Below are 23,550 nucleotides of genomic sequence, written 5' to 3'. Positions count from 1 at the left end.
TGTCTGTTCATCTGTATGCCGGGTCTCATAAAGAAACAGTCTGCTTTGTGTTGTTTCCAGTTCATTAAAATGATATGTCCAGCTGATTGGAATGGCGGGATATAAATATTAAATAATAAATTATGTATGATTTTTTTTTTTTATGCAAGTAGTTGCTAAAGGTTGCTGGCTGTCACCAAGTGAAAAACATCACAAAAAGGATGCTGCATCTGGTAACTGCTTTGTAGGGACACCGATTTTTCTGCAAACTGTCCCCAAGTACTCTCGAAACAGTAGTGAAACTGCAAAAACTGATGCAAACTAGAAGTGAAAGTTGTACCTTTTGAAATATGTCATTTGCAGTAGTAATGACAACTATTTAATTTGAAAGTGTACTGTCTTCGTCTATGTTACCCAACATTTTCTATGCAAACTACAAGTGACGTCAGCACACTGCTAGCAACTAAAGCACTGAGATTTTTGGTGAAGTGCCATATACCCCTAACAGCCAATTTCAAATAGTGACTGCCAGCAACCGCTTGCCAACTGGTCAGGGAATACACATTTTCCCTAGCAACCAGATGTTACCAGGGGACCAATCTCTTTATAGCAACAGTTTAATTGGAGTTAATCTGTCTACATGTTTAGATGTGGTAGTTGTCAACAATGTGTATACACATTGTTGACAACTACCACATCACATCTTTAATTTGATCATTCTTCTTGACTTGTTCAGTGAATCTAATGCTGACATTAATTATTCGTTTTCCTTTACCATACGCACATTTATCATCATGGGACATACGCTTCTTTCCTCATTAGACTCTTGAGCGTTAGCTCACTCTCTTACCTATTGGATTTACTCTATCATTATCACTGTTGAGCTGTGGGTATTGATATATTATCATGTTCCTTATTTATACGATGTCTTGATACGCTATCCTGTTACTTTATGTGGGAAAGTAACTGTGCCGTAAGCTGCTTTGGCACTGGCGGTATGCAGTGCCATACGGCTGTAGCTAAGTCTTGGAGAGATAATGGCTTATTGTCTGCTTCTCCTCAACCATCAACAGATTAGAGGCATGTAGACACGCAGGCTCTCCCTCTCGTTTTCTCTTTTGCTCGTTCTCCTCCTGCTTTTTTCTTCTCGCCTCTCCCCAGTCTTCTCCTTTCACTCCTCTTATCTAATTTTTCTTCTCTATAAGCTCTCACTCTGCCTCCTCTTACGCCCACCTGGCACCCCACCTAATTTTTAAACCTGTTCACTCTATTTACAAATATCTTTTTCTTTTTCTTTACGGCGAGAAACATAGGAAAACTGCAGCGTCAGCGTAATCCCACCACCAGCGCCGCACACTCACCTCATCTCACTCTTTTGCTCCCCGTGTCTCTGTTTCTGTGTTACTGACCAGAAAGCTGTTTATAATACCAACAGTGGGTGATGTGGCCTTCTGACATTTAGACAAATGATCTACGGAAGCGGCAGAGGAAATTGAGAGGGGGAAATGAGAGCAAATATAAGAAAGAGGTACTGAGGCAAAGAGAGAGAGAGCGAAAGTAGAAACTGGGAGAGGCAGAAAGTAGCACAGGAAGAGGATAAAAAGAGAAAACAAAAATCAGTGACGAGAGAGGGAGGAAATGAGCAGATGTTAAAGAAAATGAAGAGACAGCAGGTGGAGAAATAGATAGAGAGCAGATGAGACTGTGAGTTATTTCAGTGGTCATATAGACATCTCAATGAAAATGCCAACAACCTAATCAAAGAACTCAAAAGGGCAGAGAGAGAGCAGGGGTAAGAGACATCACAAGGAAATGGAAAGCAGAGTGAGAAGGAACGAGGTAGAGGAAGTTGGTGAGAAAGTGAGGGCCGAGAGGGACAGAGAGAGGAGGAGAGAGAGAGATGGAAGAAGAAAGGGAGGACAGACATTGAGGGAATAGCTGGAGAAGGAGAAGTATGCAAGTGAGGAGAGAGTGGAGACAAAGGGAAGAAGAAAATTCAGAAGACTGAGTGACAGGGAGAAGAAAAAGCAGACAAACGATACACAAAGCAAAGGATGAAATGTAGAGATAAGAATCAGAGTCATGGATGAAAGAAGGGGGAAAGACATGAGGAGGGAGAAAAGGGCAGAGGGATGAAACAAGAGATGAGATAAGGGATGAGTGGAAAGAAAAGGGAAGAAAATGGGGTGAGAGAAAGAGAGTCGAGAGAATTGCTTGCTCCTTGACATTCAGGAAGCATTACTTGAAACTCGTTATAGAGGCAGCTTATTGTCTAACATGCTAAAGGGGTTTGATAATGTCTTTGCTGGTAAGTTTTGGCAGAATTAGAACAAATTTGACTTCAAAAACACCAAAAAAAAAAGTTCGACAATAAAAACAAGGCAACTGGGATTTGCTTATTATCCATCACCCTGCATTATTTTTCATCCTCTTTCTCCTCGGCTTTGCTTTCTCTATGGATTCCAACATTGGGAAAAGATTTCTGGCTCTGGACTCCTTAAATGTAGGATGGTTTGTTTGCTTGATTTAAAGGCAAACAAACAGGCAGGATGACAGGCAAAAAAGCCCGGTAATTCAGCTGTGGTTTGTCAGACATGAAGTAAGCAAATGCCATTGTTCAGATTTAATGGCCTGTAAAGGACACTGCAACATCAATTTTCATACAGATCTCTGTGTGTGTACTATACACGCAATGTTTGACAACTTTTAGAGCAACCAAAATACAGAACTTCACCTTAAAGGGGTGTTTAACTTTTTCTTCTATAAAGACAGCATTTGATGACCTCTCCTGTACTCTTAATGGCATGTTTTGACACCACAGTATATATCAATAAAGATGTGGTTTGACTACCGTTAGAACAGGATTTTCCAAGATCTGGAGACCACCCTCACTAACTTCTTTATTTTGTTTGATAAGCAGGCCAGAAATATAACAGAAAATAGCTTCAAAGGTTACTCCTAGTAGCCTTTGAAGAGGTAAAGAGTTAAGTAGAGACTGTTATAATCAGCAAATTAATTTTAAGGCGTCAAGAGCAGGAGACAGAAAATATAAGCCAAACTGAAAGTGAGTATTTAATGCTGATACCGTAAGTCTGAAGGATTACAAAGTCCAAGTCCAAGAATACACGAAAAGAAAAGCCAGGAAATCCAGAAATCACTTGAAACACAAGCTCGGGAACCACGGGGGAATTCACAGTTAAGTGGACAATACAACAAAGCACAAAGGAAGGCTGAGCCAATATATACACAAAACAAGGGAAGTTAAACAGGAGGGGAACTAAACACATATAAACCTAAATGCAGAGAAACTAGGCATCAAAATATTATGGGAAACTAAACAAGATGCAGACTCAAAAACTAAAAGCACTAAAAGCTTCAAGGCTACAACTATAAAAGTGAACAACTGAGCACATAAAGAACCCAAGGAGCAAAAAATTAAATGCAAAACTCAAAGAACAGACTAAACACATGCAGAGGATAAAGGGGAGGGATAATAAACAAAACAGCAGAAAGAGTGTATACAACCCTACATTTCAAAAAGAGCGAAACTCAAACATGAATCATACTCAAAAGAAAGAGGGACCATGAACTCGCTAAACCCTAAACCCAGGGACCGTGATAGAAGTGCCCGTAATATTTCTCTGGTATGTTACAACACATTCATAGTAGCTACATCACATAAACCATGCATTCTAATCCCAGTGCACTTTCTCAGACGCTACATCTGTCCTTTGATGCTGCAGCTATATCAGCAACTGAAAGATAATGGCTCCTTTTCAGAGACCTACAACAGGAGGCTGGAGAGGTGGTGGAAGCACAGTTTGCAGGGTTATCAGTCAGGACTGTGGTTCATGTCCCATTGGGACCTTGTGGGTGTTTTTTCCCTACATACTTTGAATTTCATTTTAGGCATGTTTAGGATGTAAAAGCTACTTTGTTGGTTATGTTTAGGAAAAAAAACATGATTTGGGTTAAAACAAGCCCCTTCACAGGAGTAACACTCCATGTTGACAAGTGAAGAAAGTTGGAGCCAAGAACTCTTATGCCATAACCCAGTTGTGTGTAAATGAGCACCAGCAGTTTTGACGAAACGGCCCTAATTGACACCCCGGGGATGAAGACGGTCTGGCATGAAACTGTTCTACAGTAATTACTCTAAAACTATTACAATACTGGGCTGTATAGAAGTTGAGCCTTACAATTTAATATCATAACGAGCCACTGTACTTTATTTTAGTCTCCTCACTGTAATCATTACCAAGGATTTGACGATATCTTAAAGAACTTGCATCTAATAACACATCATTAGATATATATCATGACACAAACATTCAGAGTCAGCTCATCATAGCTGGCTGTAATTGTAAAGTGCTTAGTATTCTGCAGTGTGGCCACAGCTAACCCTGGTCCGAATCCGGGTCACGGCATTGTGAAACAGTGTCACGGCAGATGAGCTTCATTTAACCCAGCCACTGGGCCACAAGCCAGTACACTCCTAGTGCTGGTCCCAAGCCCAGATACATGGAGAGTGTTACACCAGGAAGGGCATCTGGTAAAAACTTTTCACCAAGTCAAACTTCCAGATCATCAAGAATGGGGTTTCCGTACTGAGTTAGATGGAGGCATATTATCTGTTACTGTGAGCCCTAAAGGAAGCAGCCAGAAATCGACAAGCATTAATTTTCGCATTAATTTTAAAATACTCCTCTATACATTTAAGGCTATTCATTCTCTCTCCACATCATACATCTCTGATTTGGTACAGATCTCCATCCCATCCTGGTGCCTCAGATCCTCCTCTTCTCTCCTTCTTTCTGTTCCTTCCTTTCATCTTATTACCATGGGGGGCAGGGCTGTTAGTCACTCTGCCCTTCGACTTTGGAATTCCCTTCCCCCTGACCTCAGAAACATCACTTCATTCCCCCTTTTTAAGTCCACCCTCAAAACCCACCTCTTCAAGATAGCCTACTCTAGATTACTTCTCCATGCCCTTAAACTTTCTTTTATTATTGTGTTTATTTCCTGCTTTTATGCCTGTCTTATTTGCTCTGTACAGTGTTCTTGGGTGTTTTGAAAGGCGCTTTTAAATAAAATGTATTATTATTATTAGTAGTAGTTAAGTAGTATTTGCAGTCCACAGTACAGTAGCTCCTGTGTCATTACTGAACTTGTGTTGCTTAATGTTATTAATGGCTGGTTAAAGCAAGCTGGAACTGTGGAGCTTAAAAACCATTCATGTAAAAAGTAAACTTGAAATGTCTACGACTGAATTTATTTTAATTTCATGAACCAATTTAAAAAATAAGTTCAGTTATGACCCAAACACTTTCCAAATAATGTTCTTAATGTGAGATGTAACAAAGCACTAAAATTCCACAATCCACTAACTATCTAGCTCCTCTATTCCTTGTAGAGCTGATGCACCCTCTTCCAGTGATAACAAGTCCTTATGGCAATTATCCATCTGAATCAGTGTGTTCACTTCATTAAAATATTCCTTTTGTCTGATAGAAAACCCTTAATTAATCTTACTTAATAAACATCTGGACAACCACGCTTAAGCATAACACTGGTTACTTAGCTCGGGTGTTCCATTGCTAACTTAAACTAAATACTCTTCCTCAGCTGTGTAAAGACAGGAAACCACGTCACACATCCAAAACGATCAGATCTAATCACAACACCATCCATCCACCCATCTTTATGTATAAAGCACCTTAAAAGCTGACACAACGTTTATGCATTGGAACTATATGATAAAAATACAAAAGATATAAATAAAAAACACAATTTAAGAAAGTCAAATAATTAAAAGAACAAGTAAAAGAAAAAGTAACACACAAGTGAAACAGGCATCACAGCACTTTATTACAAAACTAAATTTAGGATATGAACTCACACATTATTGGTCAAATGAGTCTTGAAACTGTTCATAGCATCAGCAAGTGTCTCCTGCTACAATACTTTCACCTGCTTGATGACTCAACATTCAAGTGTGACGCAGCTCAAAGAAAGTATGGTATTACATCCTTTTATGCAGTAGCCTACTTTTCCCTTAAAGGCATCAACATTTACAGTATTCGTCTATATTTATCATGAACTGTACATTCAGGGATTCAGTGGTAATGGTTAACGATAAGCTAATGGTTAAGTTGAGGGCCCGGGGTCCCCACAAATACAGGAGTACACGGTGTGTGTGTGCATGTGTCTGTATGTGTGTAGCTGATATTGCTACAGTTGGAGTCTTGGAGCATTTTACAACCTTCCCTTTATTATTTCCTTATCACACTGCTTAAGGCCTTCCCTCCTCCTCCTATTTCCCCTCTCCTCATTCAACCATTTTCTCCTTAACCCCCTCCCTGCTTTCCTCACTCACTCTTTTCCTCCCACTCTTTTCCATTTTTCTGCACTTCCCCACTCCTCTCTTTGCCTTTCCTCTCCAGCTGACAGGGCAATAATGCTCAGTTTACACTTTCGGATGTCAGCATAGCATGAAAACCTCAGAACATCAGTCGTAAGCCTTTTTAATCTTTTTCTTAACCTGAACTGAGAAATTGTTTCCAATGTTTCCACAGTGCTACCAGTTTAATTTGATTCAATTTTGTTTTATTTGATTCAACGACATTTTTGGTGGCTGCAATCCTGCAATTTCCTTCAAGGATGGCGCAAGGAAGCATTGGTAATAAAGCACTTTGTGGTGGTTAATTGAAACAAATAAAATCTAAATTTAACAAGCAACAATTAAACAGCCATTATGTGCTAAGAACTTGGTTTGGCCTTTGGACTCTGGAAACTTATTTCAACCCTTGTTTTCTGGTATTTAAGCACAGTTAAGAGGTCTTGCCTTTGCTCTCTCTCTCCACCAGCTTTCTCTTCTCTCCTGCTCTGCTGTTACAAAGATACCTTGTAAAAAGTCTTCAACAAATCAGCAATTGCGCCAGTCAGTCACATAGCCTGCCTGTAACACAACCAATCAACCAGCAAGTCAGTCAGTGTCACGGCTGGCGGAGGGAGCCGTGTGGTGTGGAGGAAAAGGAGGACCCAAGATGCAGCAAACTGATGATACGAGTGATGTTTTATTTACAAAGGTGGCGGTGACAAAAACAGGCAACGAGGTATGAGTACTTTACAAACGGAAACCTAAACTGGGAGAAACTAAATAGCAAACCTGAGACCGTACAAAGGGGGTGCGGGGCAGAGGGACGCAGAGACAGGACACCATGGAACGCAGATGAATGCAGAGATACGCAGAAATACACGGATGAGTGCAGACGAGCCGACGAGGAGCACAGGCAGACACCAACTATAAATACACACACCAGGTAATGAGGAAATGGCACACAGGAGGGGACACAGCTGGAACTTAATGGGCATAACGAGACACAGACCTACAAAGTAAAACAGGAAATCTAGAACCCGAACCGGACACAAGGGGGGAGGACACAGAATAACTAGAACAGAGGGAAATAGTCACAAAACACAAAACGCTGGGTCAACGACCCAGGACCATGACAGTACCCCCCCTCCAAGGGCTGGCTCCAGACAGCCCAAAACAAAAACAGACGACCAACCCAGGGCGGGCGGCGGGGGCCCAGGACGGAGGGACCAACACCGAACAAAACAAGCTCCAGCGGACCGAGGGAATTGTCCAAAACAAAAACACACATGCTGGAGTACCAGGACAAAACACAGTTCAGGAGGCCGGCCCAGAGGCTCACAGCTCAGAAGTCCAGGACAGTTTATCTTCTGAGGCCGGCCACGTCGGCGACACAGCTCCGAAAGCCGACCGAGTGGAAGGCAGCGGTGGCGGAGCGGAGGCAGTTCAGGGGGCCGACCGTGCACACGGCAGCGGCGGCGACGAGGAAACCGTTCAGGCGGCCGACCGTGCGGACAGCAACGGCGGTGACGAGGAAACAGTTCAGGCGGCCGACCGTGCGGACAGCAACGGCGGCGTCTAGGAGGTCGTCCATAGTGACGATGACGCTCCACCAGCGGCCTGGCAGATGACTGCCGATGTCGAGGCGGCAGTTTGGGACCCGAAGGTGGCGTGGCCGTCGCAGCACCAGACGAGACCGAAGCAGAGGCTGGACCAGACGAGGCAGCTGATGAGGATGCTGAAGCAGAGGCCGGACCAGGCGATGCTGACGAGGATGCTGGAGCCGGGCCAGGCGATGCTGAAGACACGAAGGCTGGAGCCGGACCAGGCGAGGATGAAGCAGAAGCAGAGGCTGGACCAGACGAGACTGAAGCAGAAGCAGAGGCTGAAGCCGGGCCAGGCGTGGGTGAAGCAGTGGCTGGACCAGGCGACGGCGTGGGTGAAGACACAGAGGCCGCAGCTGGCGAGGATGGAGACACAGAGGCTGCAGCTGGTGGCGATGATGGGTCTTGGGGCTGGACGGGCTCCTTGGGCCCCCCAGCTGACGAGACAGGAGGCTGGCTAGGTTCTCCTGAACCTCCAGCTGATGAGTCTTGAGGCTGGACGGGCTCCTCGGGCCCCCCAGCAGGCGAGAAAGGAGGCTGGACGGGCTCCTCGGGCCCCCCAGCAGGCGAGACAGGAGGCTGGACGGGCTCCTCGGGCCCCCCAGCGAAAACAGTCTCTGGACCAGTGGGCACCGGGGCCCCTGGCAGGCACAGTTCAGAGCCAGCAGGCGCACGGGCCTCTGGCAGGCACAGAACAGAGCCAGTAGGCGCACGGGCCTCTGGCAGGTACGGGTCAGAACCAGCAGGCGCACGGGCCTCTGGCAAACACAAAGCAGACTGCAGCTGCACAGAGCATCGACTCAGCTCAGGCAGCGACAGCCGGATGCAGTCCTCAGCTGGCTTCTTAACCTCCAGGGGTCCAGAGTCAGCCGGGGGCTGGGACCCAGCCTCTGGGGAGGCCCTGGAGTGCGTCACAGTCTCTGGGCTGGCCAGCTGTTGCGGACTGACTACTGCGTTATGTGGTGTGTCTCTCTGCTTGACATGAACAGGTGAAAAACAGTGCTTTTCCGGTTGGATGGACTGGACTTGTAGTACAGGCGGAGCTGGTGAAGATGGTGGCTGAATAGGTGGCTGAGCTGGTAATAACGCTGATGAGTCTCTTGCCAACTGAGCTATTGACTGAGCCACGGATTGTAACAAGGTGTCTAATAGGTCTGGCTGTGACTGTAATGGAGGTGGAGATTGAGTGGCTAACTGAGGTAGCGGCTGCAGGGCAGCTAACCGAGCTACCGGCTGGGCAGCTGGCTCAACAAACACAGCCCCGGAATAAACAGTCATGCGAGCTGGCGAAACAGACGGAGTGTCTTTTCCACTCACCACAGCCGGCAGTTCCGAAGTCCCAACCTCCGGCTGTGGGGCGACGCGCCGATGGCGCGATCGTCGCTTCCTCCCGGGCAAAACCTCCGGCGGGCCGGGCAAAACCTCCGGCGGGCCGGGCAAAACCTCCGGCGGGCCGGGCAAAATCTTCGCCGCCGGGCTGAGTTGGGAAGTGGTAGCGGCTGGTGGGTGAAGGTGCAGTTCGTTGAGTATGAAGTCCTGTGCGAGCGGGTGAAGAGAGTCCAGCAGCCAGCAGTGAGCAGACATCAGCTGCTGTAGCCTAGCTTCTACAGCGTGGTGAAGCTCTTCCTCCTCATGCTCCAGCCACAGGTTGACCAACCTGGAGACGCTGTCGATCACTTCCTCCCGAAACTCCTGGGACGGTGCGGATGCTGCTGGGTCCATGTTTGGTCGGCTCGTACTGTCACGGCTGGCGGAGGGAGCCGTGTGGTGTGGAGGAAAAGGAGGACCCAAGATGCAGCAAACTGATGATACGAGTGATGTTTTATTTACAAAGGTGGCGGTGACAAAAACAGGCAACGAGGTATGAGTACTTTACAAACGGAAACCTAAACTGGGAGAAACTAAATAGCAAACCTGAGACCGTACAAAGGGGGTGCGGGGCAGAGGGACGCAGAGACAGGACACCATGGAACGCAGATGAATGCAGAGATACGCAGAAATACACGGATGAGTGCAGACGAGCCGACGAGGAGCACAGGCAGACACCAACTATAAATACACACACCAGGTAATGAGGAAATGGCACACAGGAGGGGACACAGCTGGAACTTAATGGGCATAACGAGACACAGACCTACAAAGTAAAACAGGAAATCTAGAACCCGAACCGGACACAAGGGGGGAGGACACAGAATAACTAGAACAGAGGGAAATAGTCACAAAACACAAAACGCTGGGTCAACGACCCAGGACCATGACAGTCAGTCAGTTTACAAGCAGTTCATCATTTAGTCAGTAAATCAAACAGTCAGTCAGTAAGCCTTCTGGCCTGTTTCTCACCTCCTCCCTCACTCTTCCTCACCCACCGTCCCTCCTGCAGGGCCGTACTGCGGCATCCCACTGTATCGTGGGACCTTTTCAACAGTACCCCCTGTGATGTTCGTTTCCAGAAGCTAACATCTATTAAAAAAAACCTCCAAGCTTCTCTCCTCTCCTTTCAGAACTAGTTTCCAACCTCCCTTCTTCTACCTCCTCCGTCCTGTTCTCTTCGTGTACCACGGGACCATTTTTTGCTGCGTCCTCATGAAGTAGGTTCAACACTGCTAGCGACCATTACCAATCATTAAAAATGGATAGAATAAGAACGATGCTACTGGAGCAACGATAGCCTGTGGCTAGTGCATTTATTCTCAAATGCACACACACACACACACACGCTGAGTGGAAAATGTCTAAACACAAGTTCACACACAAAGACGCAGGTTATCGATGCAAGCACACACAGAATTATTCAAAACACCTTCTTATCTACAGCTCCATAGTTTACATTTGCACGCTGTACTATTCCTGCGCTCATCTGCGCACGCAAACTTCCAGACGTAAGTGCATAAACACAAATTCCTTCACATGGGCGCACTCATAGAAGCAAATATAAACACTCGTGCAAGCTAACGTACATGCATAAACAAATTCAGAACTAACACATTCACTTCAACTCACAATACTAAACTAATATGACACACAGCTTGTACTGCTCTCGCATGGTTGCACTCAGAAAAGCTGTATACACCAAATGATGTCTAAACACAGTGGCACATGCATTCTTTTAGCTTACACACGGACATTTACACACAAAAGGGCACTCAAGTAGAAAGTAATCCCCTCACTGATCCCCCTAACACACGCGGCTCTAACCCTAACTAAGCATTTTTCTCTTCAAGGCAAAGACAAACACTTTCGCACACGGACGCTTTATTCTTCAAAACATTTCATCCTCTGCACACTTTTTAAATTTTCACAGAGAATGATACTGCAACACTCAGCGACCCTGTTAATGTGACTGACAGCGGCATTAAAACACTGGACTTTTCAGTAGATGAGTGGGGTACAGATAATTTGAGGAAAAAACAAGGGACGACAGGGAGATGGGAGGTGGTTGTCAGGAAGAGAGGAACACAGAGACAGAGACACTAATAAACAATCTGAACCCTTTGCCAACCTGGAGAGTAATTATCACTGTGGCTCTATGTCGTTCCCCGTGTGGGTCGTGTGTGTGTGTGTACGTGTGCGTGTGTGTCTCACTGTCTCGCTCTCTCCCTAAAATCACATTAATGGATGAAAGTGGCTTCTGCTGCTGCTGACTCGTCGCTTTGAAATGGAAATGTAACTCATTGGCTCCATATGTAGAATGCACATCCACACACACTCATAAATACCCGACACACGCGCAACCACCCCACACACACGCACATACACACACACGGAGTGTAGGTACGCTCTCCCAGTGTCAAACATGCACACACTTTGCCCTTAAACCATGGAACTAAGTGAGAGAAAAAACTGAAATAACACTAATGTAACATTAACAGACACATTAGCCTGTTTAATGTTAGCCTGCTAGCCAGCTATTAGCCTACAGCTTATAGAAAATGTCATGCTAACAGAGAGGCAAAGCGGAAATAATAAAACAGCAAACGTGCCGCACTGACAGACCCATTAGCCTTTAAATTCATCGTGTGGCTTCACCAGACCAGCAGATTCGAAGCTGCAGGGTATACACGATTGACACTCATTCGATATGAGATAGTTATTCAAACTCGTGCCTTTGAGTAAATCACTGAATTCAGACCAGTTCTTACCAGCTCACCCTGCACTGTCATCAAAAAGTGATTCTCCCTACCTGGTTTAGTAATTACCATATTACTTTTATCTGGGTTATTTAAGTTTCATAGCTATGGGGAATCGTGCAGTGAGGAATAGTTTACACAGACCAGCTAAGGAACTAGATGAAAAAACCCTCAGCATCCCAGTTCAAGGAGTGCTGATGCTGTGCCGGAGGATCAGGGCTGCAGAAGGCACAAAAAAAGAACTTCTCAATCTCATTTGGTAACACGCACTTTAACACTTAGAGCACGTCTTTTGTGGGAATGCGTCACTCAACTAAAAACATTTCCTAAATTGCCCTTGCATTTGTGAAAAGAAGTTTGTTCATTTCTAGAAGAAGCATGAAGAATGAAGCAGCCAATGTGGCGGACTGCTATTTGAGCCGCCGCTACCAGCATGCATTGCACGGCCACTAATGGGACAAATGAACGGGAAGCAGTGGAAATTATGAACTTTACTGGAATTGGTTAAAAAATGTACCATAGCTGTTGATGTACTGAATAATCTGTCAAATTAAATTTGGATATTAGTTTTCATGGGTGTCTTGTAGTCACGCCGACAGATCTTTCATTATGAACTCCATTTGAGAGGTTCATTTCATGCTTATTTTTAGAGCTGGCTGGCTGAGTAATCCTGTGTTATGAAATAACCCTCAGCTCCCACCACAGCGAGGCGTCTGCACCACAAGGTGCAGGAAAACAGCAATAAACTGCTGTGCCAAACGTGGCTGCATTAAAAACTCCGCAGCAGCCGAATGCAAAGTTTAAGACATGATGCAAATTGAGGGTGTCATAGTTTGTTGCAGCTGATAGCTATATGATGTATTTGGGGTTTTAATGGCATGCAGCAGAACTTTATTTAGATTTATTTCATTTATTCAGGCAAAACACTATTAAAAAGATGAATTGAGTGGTCTCTGTTACTCAGCATTACCATTAACATGGTGGTTTTGAAGAAGAGCTTAAAAACTACACTAGACATGACATTTATCCTTGCATACAAATGGGTGGTAAAACACAACTGGGCGACCAATGCAACACCACTTTTATAGTACTCATAATTTTGAGGTCTGTCAAGCCATTCCATATGATATACACATGGGCTTTTATTTCCCTTTTTTCATGCTGTCCTCTCAGATTTTAAATGACAGATAGATGTGAGATTCTGCTGTGTGTGATGCAGTATTTACTGCTAGCATGAAATATTTGAGTCCAGTCATTAATATCAACAGATTTCAGAGCCCTGTGTGACCGTGCCTTTAGGTCAGTTTGGCGGATTTCCCTTCGCATCCAAGTTATAAATTCACGGCAGACATGGTTATGATGTCATTACTTAATGCTAGACATTACTAGCCGAGCAGCACAAGATGGAAAAGTCATTCCTGATTAATTGCGTCTGCTGGGGAATACATTTTCATTTTCTCTTTCACTTTGTCTCCCCCTGCATAGCATAGCAGCGCCTCCTGTTCCTCTCTGTTCCAATCTCTCACACACTTGTTCTGCTCTCTGCTTTTTCCTTAACTTATCTCTCTCTCTCTCTGTCTTCATATGCATTCTCATTTCCACTCTTAGTCTTTCTCTCACTGCCCTCTCCCCCCTGTATTAGTGTACTGTATGTAGGCCATGGCTCTGTTAAAAGTTCTGTCATTTGAACACTATAAAGACAGATTACTTGCTCGTTTTGCTCAAACCAGGATGGATTGCTAAAAAGGAAAGACTTTTTCTTTCCAACATAACAAGGATAATGGCCCATATATATTTAACATCTATTGTGTATGTTAGCCAATAATTAACTGTTGTGACCCAGTAGCGCCTTCTATTGTTTTTCCCTTTATATGTTATGCATATATAAATATGCATATTTACATTTCAGATTTCAGTATTTGTTACATCTCTCTGTATGCCTCACTCTCTCTCACACACACGCCACCTCGTTCCTCTCCACTGAAGTGTGTACTCAGTAGTTAACTGTATTGAAGCGTGTGTGTGTGTGTGTGTGTGTGTGTGTGTGTGTGTGTGTGTGTGTGTGTGTGTGTGTGCATTCTCTGGTCTCTCCGGACATCTAGAAGGACTCTTAAGTACCTGAAAATCATCAGCACTCAATGAGTTGTCTCACTCTGTCTGTTGCAGGTGCACCGACACGTAAAGGGTCTCTTCTGCAGTGTCTCAAGCTCAGATTATTTGAAATGTGTGTTAGTGTAACTGAGGGGAATCAATTACAAAACAAACACCAGAGAACACCTGAACACGTGTGTGTGTGTGTGTGTGTGTGTGTGTGTGTGTGTGTGTGTGTGTGTGTGTGTGTGTGTGTGTAGCTTTTTATTATTTATTACGCAAGCATAGTGGGATGTAATAATTGTTCCAGTACTTCTCTTGCAAATGAAGCAGTAAATTATAAAGATATGCATGCAAATGTACAATACAAACTCCTGTCACGAGCGAAAACAGTGCATCTCATGGAAATTGTTACATTTTTACATAAACAAACCTCTGATCATTTTTGGATAGTGTCTATGAATAAATTCAGTATGTGCAAAGCAGCAGCACGTAAAACTACCATTTTATTTTTATGTTATTACAAATTTCATTTATTTTCATAATTCAGTGACTGGAATCTTCAGCAGGACCAACTGCAACTACAAAGCAATGTGCAACAAACAAATTGCTTCACATGTGGGTGGAGCTTTAAAAATGTCTTAGGTGGTAGCAGGTGGAAGCTGACCTATTCAAACCTCTGACATCCAGGGTCTGGTGTTCTCTTGATGTGCTACTTTAAGGTCTTCAGAAAAGATGGTTCAACATCCAAGGGAAGAAATAAAATAATAAATCCTTTCATTGTGCAAGAAATCACAGGAAACCCCAGTGAGTGGAAAATAAAATTTGAAGTCTCTCGGAAGGGGATGCACAAATTTACCTGAAAGGTGGGTGTGTCAGGAAAAAGCACATGCTGCCCACACGCATCATTAAAGCAAAGCTATAGATTCCTGGCACAGGCAAAGACTAGTGCCCCCACTTATAATAAAGTTTCACATGCACAGAATGGGGCCTGATAGAGATATATGCACCATCCCATCCATAAAGATAAACTTAAAAGAACAATGTGCTCACTTGTGTGACTCATTATCACAAACATTTAGGAGAAAGGGAAATTTGATAATGCATATAGTGAGGTCATAAATTCAAGAGTGACTGTAAAAAATATTGAATCACTTTACCTATAATGATCTGTCAACTCATACATTTAATTTTACTGCAGATCACTTAATCCAAGTGATAAAGTGAATCCAAGCATATCTCACTTGGATTCACTTTATCACTAGCATTAAAACCAGCAGAGTTATTATTTGTGGGCAGCACGGTGGTGTGGTGGTTAGTCCTTCAAAAAACCAACAGTGCGTAACCTGGTGGGGATGACAGTTTGTACAGTTTGAATGCTGATCAGTTGGAAAGTGGACCAGAACAGGAAAGGGAGTAGGAAGGAGTTCACCAAGTACTGAGAGAAGTAAGGGGGAAAAAAATAAAAAAAATAGTATGAAAGGCACAGATTTTATATAGTATACTATACATGTTCAATTCAATCTTATTCATAGAGCACCAAACCACAGCAGACCTCAAATTGCTTTATATTGAAAATAAAGCCCATACAAGAATACAGGAAAAACAAAAAACAATCAAATTAACCCCTCTCAGCAAGCACTTGGTGATAGTGGGAAGGAAAAACTCCCTTTTGACAGGAAGAGACCTCAGGGAGGGGCAGCTCTCTGCCACAAACGGTTGGAATTTATGACCAATTATTTTCAGAAAATCATTACGTTCTATATGCTCATTATCACTCGTGGCAATAATATGAGCCACTGTCACTGTAACAGTTTAATTTTCAATAAATATCTCAGAGTGGGGAAACTATACGCTTGTTTTGGCAAGTTGTTAAGTGACCAGTTTGATAGATGCAAATATATAAGTACAGCAACAAGTCATCCATATTAACGGATAATGGATGCAGTAAATAAATGGAGGAATAGCATCTATCGACATTACTGAAATGCGCTGAACATTTATGGTTGTGAACTGTGATTAAAAAAGCCAACAGGTGTATGTACACATGGTTTTATAAATCTGATTCATGTATGACGCAGACCATTTTCAGTTTTTGTGTGCTTGTATACATCTGATATGGCTTCCACACAGGATTTTATAAATTAAGTCACTGGACCTTGAAATAATGTGTTCTGAACAGATGAATCAAAGGTGTTTGTTTAGCCACAGTAACAGAGCAAAGCTTTTCAGGAGAAGAAGTGATGGAAAACTGTAATGGAAATATTTGTCAGATTACAGTACATACAAGAAAACCCTCAAATATCTTTCAGCTTAAGAGTGGACACAAATCCAGAGAGCCGATGTCAGGAACTGGTGGACAAAGCAGCAAAAAGAAGTTATTTCGATTACAGAGGACAATAGCTTCTGAAGCCATGAGTGTACCTACTTTTCCACACAGACTAAATTACATCAATTCATATTTTTGCTAAATAAATAACTGAAAAAGCAATGTTTTTCTTGATGGGTTGTTTTATTACTTTTATTCAGACTGTTTCAAATCATTTCTTATCCAAGTATATCAAAAAGCCAAAATTTGGTAGGGTGGTGCTTAGTTTTTTATAATGAACAGCACAAGCACAGAGACACAAGCTCAGAGCATTTCAACTCTACTGGATTTCAATATATAACCTTTGATTTTGCATTCGTCCTAAAAGGGAAACCTACTTTCCAGGCAAAATAAGTAACAATTTATTTTAACTCACTGTATTTATCAATCATAGGCAGAAGACAAATGCTTATATTTAAACACTTTAAAATAGCTTTATATAAACAATTGAAAAATGTAACTTCTCAATTTCTCCTACACAGTCGTATTCCATTATGCCAACATTTCATTTATTAACACACTCCTTCCATTTACATGCATCATAAATGCATGTGATAAACATTACAAACATTAGTTTCACTTATTTAACTATTCCGCACATCTTTATGTCATACCGTTATGCCTCAGTAATGAGATAACAGGTGGTTGCATATGGAGAGAAATCATTAGCCAGGGCTGACACCTGAGCAAAATTTATTCACTGAAGATGATGTAGGCCATGAATGAAAGATTTAGGAACAGCTAAGTAAGTGGACCTTGCTTTAGAAACATTTACCACAAGCACGTCCGTGTCCCCAAGGTTAAAAAATAAAGAACTCCATGCTCAAGTCTTCTAAAATACTGTTAACATCATATTAAATGGTGTCTGACATATACACCCACTTCTTCTTTCACATTTTCTCATGCTTTCTGGATTTTCACTGCAAGAGGTTTCACACTTTTTCTATACATCTAATTCCCTCGGTTTGCTGTTTCTAAAGTGAATGTGGATTGTGCAGATAGCTCTATTTTAATTAGCTACCTTCTCACAGTATGTGTGTGTGTGTGTGTGTGTGTGTGTGTGTGTGTGTGTGTGTGTGTGTGTGTGTGTGTCTCCATTTGTGCATTTCCCGTGTGGGATATTAGTATGCCAAGCAGGGGGACAGACAGCTAGTTCCAATATCTTGTTGTTTGGCATTGATTCAATGTCAGCTAATTGTCACCGTGCGCATATACTTTCATTTGTGTGTCTGAGTGTGGATGTGTCAGTACGTGCATTTGGGGCTAAATGTCCTGATAAACATTAAAAAGCTTCAAAAAACACAGACATTTAACCAGTTCTCACTTTGAAAGGGGAGCAGAAATAAGTCACTGGAATGTCCTATGTGTCGGAGTCTGCGTGTGTGTGTCGGCGTGTGTGTCGGTGTGTGTGTGTGCTCCTTTAAGAGTATAAGTGTGTGCGCGAGTGATTAAACAAGTGCTTCATAGTCCCAGTGGGAGTCTAAAATGAAGTTCTCAGACATGTTATTCTCAGTAGTGTGTGCGTGTGTGTGTGTGTGTGTGCGTGTTCGTGTGTGTTTGTGAGAGTGTGCCAAAAATGTCTTTTGTACAGTCCCCTGTAGAGTGTCGTTAACAATATATCAATTATATAAGCAGTAGCTGGGTTTTATGGGAATTATCATCACAGTTGGACATTTGGACGTTTCTTGGCTATAACAACCTGTTGATGAAAAGGCTGAGTTTATTTTTTATTTATCTTTATTCCTGCTTGAGCTTCTGATGAAGGAAACGTAACTTGGCGAGTGAATGTAATGTAATGACAGTGAATAATTGAACTGGACATTTCGCAAAAAAAGATGTGGCTTCCAATAAACACAATGTTGATACACAGTTAGAATAATATTTATTTTATTTAATCATTAACTGATGTTCTTCAAATGCAAATTTCGATGTTCAAATTTAATCTTACTGACAGACTAAACCTAATAATGAGAATGTATTTATAGAATATTTCGGCCAGTTAAAAGTTGCTTTGATCTCGACTATATTTGTTAAAAAAATTGAGCCTGCTAGCAAAAACAACTACAACAATAATAATTGTGATAATAATCATAATAAATAGGAGTCGTGAATACAAGAATAAATTATGGGGCAATTATGAGTAGAACACCAAATATCACTGAATGACAGGGACTGAGATTCTAGGTAACATTTTCCTAAATTACTTTGAAAATATAATAATGAAACAAATCACAAGCATCATAAAAAGCTTGAGGACTATTTAAAGAAACATGTTCTTCACCTGGGCTTTTTTTTTCTTTCAGCTGCAGTCATATCTGACTTTTTATGATATTTTTACATGACATTTCCAGACAATCAATTATTAGTTGTGTTGGAATTTAAAGTGCGACATCACATTTAAAAGGGTGGCAACCATCTGGGGTTTGAGGTTTGACGAAATAAATTATTGCCACCCCTCCGTCTGTCTTTCCAGATGTCTGTATGCCCTTTAATTTTCTCATTGTATTTCTGTGTGATTAACTCTTCAGCAACCAAAAGGCTTCATTGAGTCTATCATGTAACGCTTTCTTTAAATTGAGTAACATAATCAAAGAGAGATGCAGAGATGTAGAGACTTCAAGGATGATAAACACGGCATCAAACGCACAGACACGCACAGATCGGGACGAAAGATAAATCACAGGTGATAATCATAAACAGCTTAAAAACACATCTATCATATTTATCAACATACACAAATCGCACGCTGTCTTACATTTACTCAAATCGCTTTTTATTCTGGGTTGATGGCCTGTGTTTATGGCAGAATACAGATGGATAAACATACAACCACCAAAACACACACGCACACACCCTCAATATAATGCACAGTATTAAACATCCAGAGCAGATCAGAGTTAAGGGAAAACACAGCTTACACAAGAACAAAACAAGCTTACTTGCACACATATACATTTATCAAGAATTCTAGCACAGCTGGAGATCTACATCAGAGGGGGGAAGATCTGATGGGTCCATGCGTGAGAAGGGGAGTTTGGGAACAAAATACAGAGAGGACCAGCACCGAGGAAGAGAGGGAGGAGAAGCATACACAGAGAAGCTATTGATGACCTGAGTAACAGAGAAACGAATGTTAACACTTTTTTCTGTCTTCATCTATCTGTGGCACCAGGAAACTCTTGGCCACAGCCCCCCTCCCCCCAAATAAAAAGAGACATGCTGGGCTGCTGACATGAAGCATCAATCCCCTGTTATACCATCAGACTCCACGGCCTTTGAGAAAACTGCTCCTCTGTGTGAGTTCGACTCCACAAAATCACGTTCAACTATGAGCATGGGATTTCCCCTCTTCATGCCCTCCACATGAAAATCTCTCTCTGGTTATTCGTAGACTGTAAACTGAGTTGGTTGCTGAGCTGTGTCACCAAACAGGACTTTTAACTGCTTCAAATGCAAAATTTTAGTCACTTCATTTACTTAGAGGAGGTTATCTGGACAGCACAGAGGCCTGAAAACGAGCATGCCTACACTCCCCAGATGAAATATTGTGTCCAACTTGGCCGCTGCACGCTCTCTTCTCTCACGCGCACACGCACTCTCTTAACTCCCCGTGCTTGCATATAGGATATAGCTCTCACTCCCTCTTTTACAGTCTCTCTGTCCATCTTAGTATCTCAAACACGCACGCACAAAAAGGACGCATGCACGCAATGCCCGGAGCTGAGAGCGTGCGCGCACGCACGCACACGCGAAACTCTCCTGCACACACTCACACCAACGCTGTCTGCAGCAGCGAAACTGCATGCATTACCTTTCTGTCCCTCACTCTCGCCTGCGCGCGCACACGCAAAGTCCAACCTGCGAACACTGTGATCCTCCGGCACACGCGCGCGCATATGCATGCCTGCGCACGCAAACACGCAGGCGATTTGAAAACCTCCAAAACTCACCCTTGGACGAGGAGAAATCCCCCAAGAGAAGCCCCAGCAGGAGGAGAAGCGGGAGGTCGCGTCTCAGCCTTCCCGTTTTCTTCACGTTCAGCCTCCTCCACATCAGCAGCATCTCTGGCGTTCCTAAATCCGTCATTTTGCTATTAAATAAATCCAAGCTGGCTTAATTTTAAAGCCCTCTCCCCACCTTGCCGCTCTGCTTGACTGAAGGAAGCGGAGGGGGGTAAAAGAGGACGGCCGCCCCCCTCCTCCTTATTCTTTCGTTTTTATATATTAAAAAAAAATACCCGAAGATCAATCACGAATATCCCCCACACACATGTCCATGTTAACGTTTGGACAGGACAACCGGTGACGGGTTGATGGTCTGAGATCGGGCAACACGCCGCTGGTGTGAGCTGTCATAGCAGAGACCGGAGGACCGGAGGAGAGAGACAGAGAGATGAAGAGATTTAGGGAAAGAGAGGAGAGAGATGGTCGGTAGGTCCGCACAGCACAGCGAGCGAGCGACGACTGAGAAAGGGGGGAGAGAGAGGGGGAGAGCGAGAGAGAGCATGGGAGAGAGAGGCAGAGTAAGAGTACGACAGACGGGTTAGTTGAGGAAGTAAAAGAGAGACGGTAAAAGTGGGTGATTGTGGAGGAGGAGGGGAGGAAGGAAAGATGAAGAAAGAACGAGCCACTGGAAACGGAAGAAAGGAGGTAAGCAGGTGAAGAGAGGGATGAGGGGATGAGAGGAAAGGGGGAAGCAAGTAAAGAAAGAGGGAAAGTAATGGAAAAAGAAGGGGAAAGGTTTGAAGGAGAGAGGATAGACTGGCAGGAAAGAGGTGGCGGACAGAAATTTCAGGAAAATTGAAGTGTGGAAGAAAGCGTGAAAAGGGAAAAACGGAGGATAAAAGCACAATGACGGAACAGAGCTGGAGCAAGAAATAAAGGAAGTCATAAGAGAAGGCGAGAAGGAAAAGGAATTAAAGGAAGGACAGAAAGAGAAGTGTGAATAAAATGATTGGAGAACTGTAGAGGTCTGGCGAGCAGAAGTCAGGAGAGAGGGGAAAACAGAGAAGAATTGGAGGATAAGAGTGACAGGGGGTGAAAGAGAAGGAGGCCAAAGAAAAGATGGTGTTGGGGGGTGGCTGGGTAGAGGAATTTAGAGAGGAGGGAGGCATAATAGATGCAGGAAGTGAGAAAGAGTGGGAGGAAAAAAAGACAAGACAAGTAAAGATGGATTTTAGCAAATGGAGGGAGAAGAAAGATCAGACAGAAAGACAGAGAAACGAAAAGACAAGTGAAGAGGAAAGGGAAAGGAAGGTGACACAGATTTTAAAAAAAGGACAGGTTGGGGAAGAGGAAACAAAGCAGGAAAGGTAAGTTAAAGAGCCAAGTGGGGTTAAATAGCCAACAAGACTTAAGTGAAGGAAGGGGATTGGAAATGTGGGCAGGCTGAGGAAAGACACAAGCAATATAAAGACAGAGTTGAAGTGACGGTTGCTGAAGGAAAGCTGACAGGAATGGGGGGAAAAAGAAGTTTTAAAAATGAGACGCTGATGTAGAGCTGTTAAAGAAAACTGAAAAACTAAAAACGACTGTTAGGGAGGAATAAAGGGGGAGAGTGGTGGCGCTAAAGAGAGGTAATGCTCTTGGCCGGCCTACCAAAGTCACACACACACGTGAAAATACCTGCTGCATATTTTCAATCACATTTCCAGACTATGTGCTTCCAGACTATGAGAAGGTCACCCGATGTTAAACTCACAAAAAATAATTTCACTCTACTTCTTGTTAATCAGTCTCAGTGTCGCATTAAACACCACTCTGATCCTCTCATCTTTAAGAGTGAATGTGTGTATGGTGTGTGTACCCCAAATGGAGCCACGAGCCAGTTATTGATCCCCGGTCCCCGGTGGCATGTACAGAGGATCAGACTAACAAGATTACAACGCTCCAAACACGACGTGGCGACTTAGCCCGCTGAGCCACAGACACGACCAACACACGGGAACATTTGAAGGCAAATGCACGTCACTCCAAATTTGTCCCATTACAGTATTTCACAGCAGGTGTCACCCAATACTTTCACACTATGAAAAGAGAAGCTTGTGAGTGGATTTCCCAAAGTAAATGCACTGAAAACTGACATAGCTTTAGTGACATCACTCAGTTTTCTTAGAGATTTTCTGGGATTCAGATGAATTGTGGCAGCTATGAAGCCAATCACCCACTAAGGCCTTAAGATGTTCTTAATGGCATCCTCTATAAGAAGGGTTCTGTTTTTTTTGTAAATAAATTACATTATGTTTGTTTTTGTGGATTATTTCTTGTGATTATTGCTGTTGTTCACATTTGCCGGGGGAAAAAAGTTGTGCCAAATAAAATATGTGGATCCACCCACTGTGGTGAACCCTTGCAAATAAGGGAGCAGCCAAATAAGCTTTGATTTTATGCTGTCGGTTATCTTGAAACAGTCAGTAAGGGATAATTCACCCAAGTCAGGAACAGAGATCCATAAACAAATCTAGTAAGGAACATTTTATTGCTAATAAATGTGTATTAGCGATTAATCAGTAAGCAACTTGTGCATCTAGCTGCTAAATAATTTAAAAAACAACTGAATTCAAACTAATCCTCATTTTGCTGTAGGCCCCCAGAGCAACTCCCGTGGGTCCTTTGACCACATGCTACAGGGATTTGTCGGCTACGGCAGCTTGTTGTCTGCTTCTTCAGATATTTTTCATAATGCATTTTGTCCTGTCTGACACAAACGCTGCATTCCTTCCTGTACAGACAGTGAACCACCTAAACACTGACATCACATCCTGTGTGTGCATATCTGCATGCCAGAATCATGTGCTTTCACACGGGTTTATACAGTACGTGCGTGCTCGGCTGTTGTGCTACATGCTTTAGTGAGTGTGTTTCAGTGAGTGGATGTGTGTGTGTGGGTTGAGCTATTTCACAGCATTACTGTGAGTCATCCATCAAGCTGGTAGCTCTCTGTGCATTGGGCTAGTTTAGTCATTTTATATATATTTATAAAAACATTTTTTACATCCACTAGTGG

General features: G+C 43.2%; 1 protein-coding gene across 1 annotated transcript in view; it reads right to left on the bottom strand.

Moving 5' to 3' along the window:
- Nucleotides 1-22,530, bottom strand: part of LOC309707078 (CUB and sushi domain-containing protein 1-like) — a 451,615-nt gene extending 429,085 nt beyond the window's left edge. Inside the window, exon 1 of the mRNA XM_082534186.1 lies at nt 20,496-22,530. Within this exon, the coding sequence (XP_082390312.1) occupies nt 20,496-20,631 (136 nt within the window). The 5' untranslated portion in view covers nt 20,632-22,530. The remainder of the gene's footprint in view (nt 1-20,495) is intronic.
- Nucleotides 22,531-23,550: the final 1,020 nt, after the last annotated feature.

Source organism: Aulonocara stuartgranti (genome assembly GCF_965226115.1).
Source record: "Aulonocara stuartgranti genome assembly, chromosome: 1".
NCBI classification, from domain to species: domain Eukaryota; kingdom Metazoa; phylum Chordata; class Actinopteri; order Cichliformes; family Cichlidae; genus Aulonocara; species Aulonocara stuartgranti.
Note: the sequence above shows the minus strand (reverse complement) of the source record. Positions and strands in the feature narration are given on the sequence as shown.